This window comes from Pieris rapae, chromosome 10 (genome assembly GCF_905147795.1).
Source record: "Pieris rapae chromosome 10, ilPieRapa1.1, whole genome shotgun sequence".
In the NCBI taxonomy this organism is placed as follows: Eukaryota; Metazoa; Arthropoda; class Insecta; order Lepidoptera; family Pieridae; genus Pieris; species Pieris rapae.
In genome coordinates this window covers 5,600,264-5,612,774 of record NC_059518.1, presented here as the reverse complement: position 1 = coordinate 5,612,774, position 12,511 = coordinate 5,600,264, and the positions used below count along the sequence as shown (strand labels likewise).

The 12,511-nt window shown below is 33.8% G+C and overlaps 1 protein-coding gene across 1 annotated transcript; it reads left to right on the top strand.

Annotated features, from left to right (window-relative positions):
- Positions 1–78: 78 nt before the first annotated feature.
- LOC110991293 lies at positions 79–8,025 on the top strand. Its single transcript, XM_045629899.1, has 3 exons — positions 79–797; positions 3,065–3,256; positions 6,966–8,025. Exons 1-2 carry the CDS (start codon positions 228–230, stop codon positions 3,248–3,250), a joined length of 756 nt encoding a protein of 251 aa, XP_045485855.1. The 5' UTR covers positions 79–227; the 3' UTR covers positions 3,251–3,256; positions 6,966–8,025.
- The last annotated feature ends 4,486 nt before the right edge of the window (positions 8,026–12,511 follow it).

Sequence of the window (12,511 nt, the reverse complement as noted above, 5' to 3'; positions counted from 1 at the left end):
ATGACATTAAGGTAATTGTCTATGGGAACGTTAGCTCCCACTTAAATTTAATTTCAAAACAATCACAATAAGTGGTGCACTTGAGCCGTGACAGTAGACGCGCGCACTAATTAACTCATCGAAATCCGATTTCGCTGTAACTGTAACTAACTAGGCAAAATATTTGCTAAAAAGAATATTGCGTGCCGCTTCGATCAGTGCGTTCGCGCGCGCCGCACGAGCGCGACATGAGTGTCGATGTACAGTGCCACGGTAATACGCTTAACGGCTTCTACACCCTAGAGAAAAGGTTTGAAGCAGTTTCACCACGACGTGCGAGAATCCTGGAGCTGCTAAAACCCGACGATCCGGGCCGGGATGAGCTGGAAGCGATCGTGCGACCGGTGGCGCCGAGGAGAGGTCTCGTCAAACCTTATGACGAGGATACCTGGAGATTCCTCCAAAAAACTGTGACACCACATAACGCAGACAGAGAGAGCCCACCTCCACGAAACCAACAACTAGATGCGAAAGGTGAACGATCTCTTGCCGATGAGCTTAGGGAAGCTGAGGAAGACGAAAGAAGCGGAAGTCATATACGTCGAGAGTTGTTAAGAGAATTTCGAAAGCGAGGTGGAGGTATCCGGGAGGCCTTGGAGCGAGAGCGTCTTGGGAAGCTAGCCCTAGCTGTGGAAGACGACGAAGAAGATTACGAGGACGAAAACGGACTAACAGCGGCCGCGAGGCGCCTGGACGCGTTGCTTGCCGAGTCCAGGAATCTTCACGAGGAACTCGCGGAGATTCAGGAAGACATGCAGGTGCTGGCCCGCCGGGTGACCCGCCGTGACCCCTGACGCGTTGGTACAACCCCCCGTACCACCTCGTATACAGTGCACGCTTGGTGTTTGGTTTCTAAACTCTTAGTCAATCCTATAGCCGATAGTATTTAGCCCCACATTACGTTCGTTTCGTAGGCTTGTTTTTTAGATAAATTAATTAAATTCCCATCGAAATTTACATTATTATAATCAATACGTTCTGAATGGAATTCCGTGTATAAAATTAGTGTTGGGTTGAATCACAGATTTGCGGAATCGAGTTTAATCATTATTTTCGTTTTCACGTTAATATTGTTTGTATTTTCTGAACGATGTGGTTATGTTCGTAAAGATTTAGCTAAAAAATGACGTCAAAGGCTCTATTACAACCGCGATACCATAAACCGACATAATCTTATTAAGAACGCGTGTAAATGTGACGGAATACGGTAACAATATCTTTTTATCAGGAAGTAGCTGACCGCGTCGTCTGCCCGGATTTAGGCGACCGGCGAATTCCGACCAAAAACATAAGTTACTATCGTATATTACGAAGAAATTATGGAAGAGCACCCTTTCCTTTAGAAAATTAAGTCGATCACGCTTTAGAAAGTCATGCTAATTATTCACGAAATGTAAATAGGTGCACTGTAATTGTATATATGTAATTTAAAATTTGATCTTATCGCTAGAAAATCTGTTAATCCAATACTCACTCAATTTTGATCTAAGCTTGGATTTCTAAACTCCGGCTAAATATATTTCAATAAATATAGAACTGAGAATAAATATATTTAATGATGAGACTTCGTAGACACAATGATGATTATTATTTTGTTCTGATTAGCTGCCAAAAAGACTGGTAATATCTCTTTAATGTACTTTACATTTTTTGTGTGTTGAAAAATTCTAGCTGCAAAACAATTATCTTTTTAATAATTACATCAAAAGTCTTAACAATGTTATATCGTATACAAAGTAGAGCAAAATTAATCCAAAATATGCATTTTATCAATTTGCAGTTGATAAACAAAATCATTTTAATGAGTTCATTTTATCGCTGATCAGTGCCAATCACCTCTTTATTAACCTCTTATCTTTAATGATTTATAATTTTATTATGTTACTCTTGCGTTGTTTATATCTCAATATATATAAATCTCCTGACACGATGTTTGTCCGCGATGGACTCCTAAACTACTTAACCGATTTTAAATTAAATTGGCACACCGTGAGCAGTCTGTTCCAACTTAAGGGATAGCTTAGATCTTAAATTATAGTCGCAATTTTATTTTATTGCAAATTATTTGTTTATTATTTGCTACAATTCTAACAGATGACGCTGTATTAAAAGTTCCAACGTTCCAAAGAAGAAAAGAGAGTACCAATTTTTAAAAAGCAGAAGCTAAATTTAAAGTTATTCAAGCAAATTAAAAGTAAAAAATCGTGTATATAACCCAAGATTGGTAGTACATGTAGTGTAGTGTAGTAGTAGTAAAACTATAAATTACAATATATTTACATAAAAGTAGATATTGAAGTATTTCTTTGTCCTTGTAAGCTAACGGGTAACATTTACGAACAAGTACATGATCCCCTTGTTTAAATATTTAGAAGGCGGAAACGAACTCTACACACTTCCTCAAAGCCCCTGCGGAAGTGTTGTTTAGCAGCATTTTAATTATTTAAACCATATTAATAATTATTATGGGAAAGACTGACATAATCATGAATGTTAAATAGCTATTATAGTCAAAACCTTTTTGAATTTAAATTACTTGTTTGTTACTCGTAAAACTCGTTTGACACCTTTATTTTGTAATTGTTTCAATTAAAGGTCGCTTGTAATAAACACTAACTAAACTAATAAATATTAGTTAGTTTTGATATAGTAATGATGGATATTTTTTACTAAATCATATTGTGTCCCTAACATATATTTCAATAACCTATGGTCTAACATCCACTAAAACGTTATAATATAATAATTTTACATCAAACCTGAATTATCGAAATTACTCCATTTTGTTTGGTTTGCCAACATTCGAATACAATATATTATTTCAAAATCAAATCAAATAAAAAATCATTTATTCATACAGGTAACATCACACTTATGAACGTCAAAAATATACTTTAAACGATTCTAATTTTACATTTACTGTCAGTTCTCAAATCAAGGGCGTAGAACGGAAGAGAAGAACTGGCAATATATAAATTATATATTGTTGATTTATGAAGCTGACACAATATTATTGTTGCTTTAGGCTGAATCGGCGCGTGCATGTCGGTGCGCGGCAGCAGCCCGGGATCTCACTGCACAGTCTCAGGCTCTAAGATATCTGGATGACGTGGTTGCGTTGCTGAGTGGCAACGTTGCCGCTGCAAGGCGCGTCCGATCCTGGCCCTTCGCCCTGGGTTGTCGTCAGTCCGACCGAAATTACATAATTTGATCTCAGGTATGTAGAGAATAGATAAACACTTCAGTTGTTAATTTAACAGTCCCGCACCAGATTGTCTATAGTAGAATGGGATTTCAAAAGCTTAACAGTTCTAGTAGTAATAAGACTAAAATTTATAAAAATATTTTATTTTGATCAATCCTAGAATTACATTCATTTATATTGTGTCTTTTAATTGTACAAAAATATGTTTGGCTTATCCATTAGCTCATAAGTTCTATTTATATATCTATTATTTATACACCCATTTAGACACCCAGTATAATATACCAACACTTATTTCAGTTACATAAAAAAACGTAATTCCAATGCAGCACTTGACATGTTTTGAGTACTTGGGCTCTTGTAGTCCAAGTGCTTCCTATTCTCTTTATATCGTCTGCCCATCTTTTTTTCTGTCTTCGTGATCTCCTTTTTCCATCGCGTGGTTTCCATTCTGTAATTATTTTTGTCCATTTCAACCTCCTATCTCTCTTATGTGCCCGGTCCAGCGCCATTTTCTGTATAATGTCCTCTACTTTGTTCGCTGATCTTACATCTTCTTCTCTTTTTCGATGTCTCAGTGTTACACCCACCATGCTTCTTTCCATTCCTCTTTGGCATGTTCACAACTTTAGAAGATGTTTCTGAGGTGAGCCATATATGACACATGGTAGGTTACATACATTGAACACCTTTTTCTTAGCTATCATTGGGTCTTTACTTTTAAGTACTTCCTTAAGGTTCCAAAATCTCTTCCAGGCGCAAGATACTCTTCTTTCTATCTCAAGATCTGTTTGGTTGTTAAATGATATGAATTGCCCTAAATATACTTAGTGGTCTACATATTCGATAGCATCGTTTTAGATTTTAGAAAGTCCAACTTGCAACAATCAGCTAACAGAAGCAAGAAAGGTTGCTTGCAGCATAGTCTGAAGCGTCTTTGCGTTATCTGAAATGAGCACTAAATTGTCTGCGAAACTCAGATGGTTCAGCTGCCGTTCATGTTTATGGCGACGTTATACCATTCCAAATTTCTGAATATACTCTTCAAAATGGCTGAGAAGAGATTTGGGGACAAAGGATCGCCCTGCCTCACACCCCTGGCTATAGGACATTCTTCACCCGTTGTGAAGATCGAAGATCCAGCTTGTTCTATGGGTTGTTGTTCGTCCAATGCCTTCGTTATACGTTATCATACGTATGATCTAAATCGCACTCATACTATTTATACTTTAATATCATAATATTATTCACTGTTATATTGTTATATCTTTTTACTAATATCAGTGTTCTTCCTGCTTTATATTTTTATATAAATAATTATAAAAATTTCAAACAAAATTAACGCAATCAGATTTTAATAAGATAACAAAAATGTATGTGCGTAGTTCTACATTGCAAGAGCAACAAAAAGGAATTAATTAAAAGAATATTCGCTTAGAACCAAACGATAGCACGCAAATTGATCATGAAATGAAATTAACGCGTCTAAATTTCGGCGCAATTAACGTCATATATAAATAGGTTCCGTAATGATGCCTAGATTAAACCTTTGTCTAGTTTTAGTATCTAGGTTGCAATTAATATTAGAAGGAAGTGTTGTGCGCCCTTGCATTCGACCAGCGAGGTCGGTGTAAATACATAAATCGACAAATACTTTATTTTATATCAAAGATAAAGTTGCATTTGTCAACATCTTATGAGACATCGTTAAAGTTCATATATCGTTAATTCGAGTGTTACTTCCACTCTATAACCGTGAAGTCTATTTTTCTATAGGAAGCATTTGACAGCGTCTCGTAGCAGTTAGGTACGATTTATTGGATTCGGTTGAAATTAAGTTATTTATTACTTATTTAATAAAATATAAGGGGTTCTATTTTTTTGTTTTTACTTTTAATATAATAATAATATATTTCAAGTTTGTTTCACAGGAAAAACTTATAATTGCGCTAGTTATATAAACAAAATTAGTCAGGTTTGAACCTGTATATCAGTATACAGCGTCTAACCCCTTATATATTAGACAAAAACTCTAGCATCAAGTACATGACTCATTGGCGAAACTTATATGTTGTAATTTACACTTGAACACTTTACACCATTATAGAACTACAATAACATAATTAAATAAAAAACACAACTAACTAACAAACATCTTCTGTACGAAAGTAATTCAAATAATTATATTATAATCACACGTTTGTTGAGAGTTGGGCGTCGAGTATTAATTTCGTTTTAACTATAAAACTGTTCATCAAAATATTTTATGCGAACTCTGTATACAATAGAAAACGAACAACAGATCTTTTACGTAATTATCAATACCGAATATAGAAAATGAAATAATGATTTCACCAATAAAATAACTGCACTTTAATTTACAACACATATATTACTTGTTTTCGTTCCGCGCCATTCAGTTCGTTGAACCGATTAACTGGCATTGATTTTGTGCTAAATAAACTTCAGTTAAAATATAGATACAAACATTTTCACGTATTTTATATGTCGCAGCCAACTTGCTTAATGAGTCGTTCATCAACAGTCTAGCCTTTTAGCTAAAAGACGACGTGTAACTAGCGGCCTGAAAGATTCAGCAAGTTCATCAAACAGTAAGGCAAATGACTTAAATCGATGACGATGATGAGTTACTTGCTTTTCCTGTTCTGTTGTTTCTATTTAGTTCCACTTTCCACAAATTGACGGTTTTTGTTATTTGATGATATTTTCCAAAGAATTATGAAAAATAGTATGGACGAGTGTAGCGACTTAGGGTAAGAAAACTAATAAGTTACATTTTAAATATTTTATTATGTCAGATATTTCAGCTTTAGCGTTAGCCTTCTAGTTGAATAATCGTTACAAACGCTACGATCTTTCAGGCTGTTAGTTAAACGACGCCGTTTAGTTAAAAGCCTAGGCTCTTAATTGAACGGCTGATTATGTAGTTGGCTGTTACATACGTATATCAGTTGACGGCTCGTATGCGGTAATTTTCAGTCAATTCAGATTTTACGCGCCATAACAATATTACTCATAAAAACAATATGCTACTTCACTATTTTGCTATTGATAGATAAACATAAATGAGAGAGGAACGTACCATTTACAACTTCTTTGTCAGCTAATTATAACTACAGAAGTAAATATAAATTTTGCCCGTCATACTATTCTTTGAGAAATATGCTTCGCAAACTCTTCATGAGGAATGTCGCACTTGTTTTCATAAATAAACTTAAAGGATAGGAGATGTCTGACAATAACTATTATTTCGCCGGAAATCGAGAGAGGACCTGAAGGATTGCGATGACTTCTTACTCTGAACCACGCTAACAAAATAATTGCAATTGCTTCTTAGCTAGAGAAGTTGCGTATACTTATATGTATAGATATGTGTATATATATAACATCTCAACGTTAACCAAGCCTAAGTACAGTGTTTTTACAAGATTTTTGAAGTCTACGTACAGTCATTCTAACTGCGGCGTTTCAACTAAATTACCTATATGTCTGTTTTAATCATAACAATTGCAGGATTTTATTATTTATCATTTAACGAGTGCAATCAGTCTAGATTGTTTTAATGAAAATCTACGAACACTAACTAAGCCGTTAAACTTACTAACCATCAAATATTAACGAAAAATCGTTTGAAGTTTTTTTTTTAATTTTTGTAATTAAGACATGCCAAATTAATATTAGCTATTGTTTTTTTTTTCAGTGGGAAAATTCAAATGTTGTCGACCCGGTCTCTACACTGAACCGATAAAAAACTCGTCGCTTCGTAATGTTAATACAATTATAAAAACGTTTCGAGCTTAATTATACGATTGACCTTCAAACTACTTTTTATAGTTAGCTAACAACATATCTCCGTTTTTAGTAGTTAATTTTATATAATTCATGTTAACAAAATTTGCTCCTAGAGTATTTAAAATATGATTCATAATAACTTTTTATAAACTATATTGTTAATTTTTTTAAGACTGATTACTATGGTTAGTGAATAATTTCGTATAGTTTTAAGAAAATAGACATATTACGCATATTTAAAAGCAAAGCCGTCAATCGATCTAACGACCATACTCAAAGTCGTTACTAAAGAGGTAACTGTTACATTAATGAAATATTAAAAGTTTAGTACAGATCATACCAACCTGCAACTGCATTTTAGTGTTGGACATATAGGAAGATATTTTAAACCTATCTCTTTAATGTCCATCGTTTCACAACAAAGGCTTTTGTGAGTATTTATAAGTATTCTTTTTAGAATTTGTATTTTTGACAAAGAGTTCAAGAATAGGCATACTGATTTTTAATACGCTTGCGAATCTACTGTCATTGCCACTCAACAAACGAATTAAACCGTTCGTTCAACACCCCATTGAACAGCGCGCGGTGCGTTCAAATCTCGGCTGGGTATTTGGGTGCAGATATCATAAGTCAAACATCCAAAAATCTTCAAGTATACGAAAGAAAAAAATATTAAAGAAACCGTTGCAAATTGCGGTTAAAACCCCGTAAGCTACTATTACGTTAATTACACTAGATTATATTATAAATGTTCTGTCCTTAGAGAATTGTCGACTCTGAGTATAGCCGTTAAATTGAGTTGCGAGGCACAATCTATGTTTAATAAATGCGGATTTTAATAATAAAATGGTGCTCATTTGAATTGCTTTTCCTGCACTTGCTATGTAATGTGTAGGATAATATGAATGTGTTTTCGCAAGTAATACATATTGTAATCTATCTTTGAAATAAAATGTTTATTATTGTGATTTTTGTTTTTATTATTACTCGGATAATTGTTTGAGCGAAAATTTCGTTTAAATAGCATTATTGAGTATATATGTATGTATGTATAATCATACATCAATCAATAGATGTTGTAAATTATTCTCGACAAGAATCGTAAGTTGCTGAACAAATAGTCTACTTATCAACCCGAAAAAATATTGACGAAAATCCTACCAAAGATTAAGAGTATAGACCAAACTGCCACCGATCTGATCAACAGTTCGTTTAAGAATTTCATTGTTACGAACGCTCCATAAAAAAATAATATAAAAGTTTTTTTTTATAGAACAGGGGGCAAACTGGCATGAGGCTCACCTGATGTTAAGTGATACCGCCGCCCATGGACACTCTCAATGCCAGAGGGCTCGCGAGTCTCTGCCGGCCTTTCAAAAAAGTTATTAAAAGGCCGGCAACGAATCCAATAATATTTTTAGGAGCATTTTTAGGAGTCGTTATTTCTTATATCTGTTAACCGAATACAAAAGTGAGAAACCTTTCAATCCATCAACCTGAACACTCGAAATGTAATCTAATAAACTTGCGTTGATATCCAGAAAAGTTTTGGCATCAACCTGACTTGAGATAGAGTTTGTTTTTATGACCGCCGAGTCATGTCCCACAATTTCGCATCCCTTATCATAAACGGAAAACCTTGTATATAGGAAGCGGAGTAAATTAGCCGACATAATGAGTTCCGGATCTCATCCCGTTCCGTCATGAACAGATATCAGCCTGAAGCAACCCGAACTTACACAGAACCCTTAACTAATTGTTATGGAAAGGTCATTTATGCGCTTGACTTGTATCACACACATATGAGAAAGATAATTACTATTATTATGCAATGCTTGCGTCAAATGTCTATATAATCTATAATAATAAATAGTCTACTCAATCATATAACAGATAGCCTAACACTAACCAACATAAATTCTAAATTAAAAAACTATTTTTACATGCATTTGTCGCGCTCCTAAACAAGACTGCAATAGCTATATTAATACAAACCACAGCAATTTTTCTAATGTAACAGATTGTAAAAATTGTGATTGTGAAAAAAAATTGGAATCGAAATACTTCAAATTATACAAATATAATATACATTTTCAGCATTAATTAACAAAATGAGATTCACATCACATATAAAACCATCCCAAAGTTGGCAACACTTTAATTCAAATGGAAAATTAGATTAAAGTCGTATGAAAAGGCACGACGACACGGCAGTCGCAGGATAATCAATGTCTCCAAATCAACATAAAGACAGCGGACATAAATCACTCTCGAAATGAATATAGTTGAATTATGCAAAGTTACGGTAGGGGTAGATCGCGTGTTCCCTAAGAACTAATTGAGCCTGCCACGCCGCGTCTCTAGGGCTGCCAAAAACTTGGAATCTTTCTATCTAAACGTCTCTTACGTCTGCGTTGCTACATATGATAGAAACTAAAACATTTTAAAAATACAAAATGCCAAAGCATTGATGTCTATTGTGATGGGGTCTATTAAGAATACTAATATACTATTAATTTGTATTTATTAGACTCTTTCGTCCCCAATTCGAGATACTTTTATATGATTAATTATTTCTGTTTAATACAGAAATACTAGAGCTACACTTACATATATTTTTTTATCTATTTAATACCCACATATGTATGTTTGCGTATTGGAAGGCCCGTAGTGTGCACACGTTTTCTTTCATTTTATTCATCAAAGAACTCCTCAGAGTGGACCTCATATATTATGACGCCACAAAGGAATGTATGTTAAATTGAAAGGCTGTATAGATATTAACAAAAAACAGGGAATAGGTTTAGAAGTAGCTAATCTAAGTCGTCAACCCTACGGATTTCATAGCAAAACGAAGTTACAGTACCGCCGTGACGTTTATACGGGCACCATGCCTTTTCATTGCTTCTAATTCTTTATTATTTGTCAATATTATATTATCTGCATTGCATTTTAATTACTTTTTAAAATTAATTTGGCAGTATAATTATATTTTTACGAACAAATTCTTAATTTCTATTTCTAATACTTCTTATTTAAGTTCATTGTTAATCCCTTTTTATGTCTCCATTAGATTGCTAATTAAAGACAGCAATTCTAGAAAGTGAAAAAGTGTGTGCGTGAAGTGAAGTGTAACTCATCATGCGGTTGTCACGTCAGTATTGTTTATTGTATTTATTAGTATTGTATCGTTATTGCACTACATTTGACTAATTCAAGTTATTCCTCCTCGGAATAATAATAATATTAGATAACAGATCCTTTTTAGTTACTAAGTACATCTTAAATAATTTAGTACCAATAACTGTCTAACATTTACATACATCCTATTTGTTAGTAAAAAAAACAAATGCAATCCAGCCGTTTAAAAACAAATTTATAATTTTACCTGCTAAAGTTTATCGGTGGCAAAAACTGTTTTCAAAATTAGATGTGGCTTCAATAGGGTTGCTAGCACTTTAATTGATGTAATACAAGTATTGAATTATAAAAAGCTTATCCTAATATATAGAACATTCATATACGAAAAAAGATGCAAATAAATTGATATAATATGCGCTGCAATAAACAGGTGTTCGCTATTGATTTATGTAGGCTATAAACTTACAATTTTGCCAAAAATTGTACATTCTAATATAAACCCTAAATTTTATTTTAGCGCCCTAATTTCACCAATTTTACTTTATCGCCACAACCCTAGACTACTGAGTTTTAAAAAAGTTTAATTAATATTTAAATAGCTCGTGTTCCCGCAACTCCCTTTTGCCGACTCATCACGGGTAATCCTCTTTTAATTAATATCTACTGTGCGGTCATGTTACGGAAATATTCACTTTACACTCTTTCGTAGCTGTGGTATTTTAAACGTTTTTCTACAAACTTCTAAGAACTACGCTGTGTATGTGACTTGGCTAATTACTATTAACCCATTTGGTATATGTATTATCATAAGTATGAAATAAATAAACGTAAAATAAAAAAGTGGGTGTACTGTTGATATTTTGTTAATAAAAAAGATTTAATCCTTATTTTATTTCTGTTTGTACTTTTTTAATAATTTAAATAATTCTTGTGTGAAGGCTTTACGAATTTCTTTTACTATTTTTTTATAGAACAGGAGATAAAAGGCAGCAGGCTCATCTGATGTTAAGTGATACCCGTGTACACTCAATGCCAGATCGCGAGTGATTTGCCGGCCTTTTTTTCTCTAATCAATAAAAGATTTAATCCAATAAATAATATATGACTTATATTATTGAAGAGCGTACCAATTTCTAAAAGGCCGGCAACGCACTCGCGAGCCCTCAGGCATTGAGAGTGTCCATGGATGGCGGTGAGCCTCCTACCCGTTTGCCCTGTTCTATAAAAAAAAGCTGTAATACTAAGGTCTTGTGGCTTTTTGCGACAAGCGCGGTTATTATTCGGTCCATATATATTGTCTTTGTTAATAAATAAATAATCATAGATTTTCAATTCGAAATAAATAGGAATTTTTTATCATAAGGATCGATTTGTTATGTTCAGAGGCGGAAGCTCAACGATGATATCAGTCATGCAAATCCGCAATTTATGAAAAAAATACGAAACTTACCTGATAGCAATGAATGTCTAAATCACGCAAAACCTTTAATGCTTTCATAGTAATTGCAAAAGTTACAATAGATTTATTAATAGCGTAATAAAAGTAAACGATGTTATTTAATATACCTATATTTCAGATAAAACTAGACAATGACAAATGCGATACAACAATCGATGTTGCAGAATTATTATTTTTCATTAGTCGTGTCAACGGTCGTCTGGATTAGCCCACAAGTAATGTGTTTCGACCAATGGATTTTTATTTTTTATTCCTCTTTTGCGCTGAGTTACAAAAAATACACATCAAACTCATGGCTAATGGGCCTCGTCAATAAAAACACTGCTCTAATACAGCCTCAAGCCTTATCGAATTCCGATACTTAAACTTGACTTATAAAATGTTTGCTATAGTAAGAAAAACATGTTTATTTTATATTTCTTTGAATTTAATACAAAATTATAGTATTCAATAAAAGGAGGGCTTTATATTTTTCGAGCTAAGTCTTACATTCCCATATTATTATTAAGTTTTTCCTTTTCGTTAAGTTTAGTTCATTTCTGATTGTGGTATAATGGACGCCCTATGTATAAAGCAACTCTGGCAATCTTAAACTCCTGGATGTCTGGGCGTCGAGATGTGGTGCCCTCCTCTCCGCCAGTCACAATTACTGTGCTTACATTTCTAAAAAAGAAACCGGCTAATAACTAGACTTCTTTGTCAAGTGCGACCAACCGTTTCTTCGTAACTTATGCCGGTACACTCAAATTGTAAATTAAATAGTACTTTAGTATAGAAAATAACGCCATCTACTGTAACGTGGTGTTGCAAATGTTTCATGATGTTTCTTGTTCTCATGACTCATGGATAGTTTC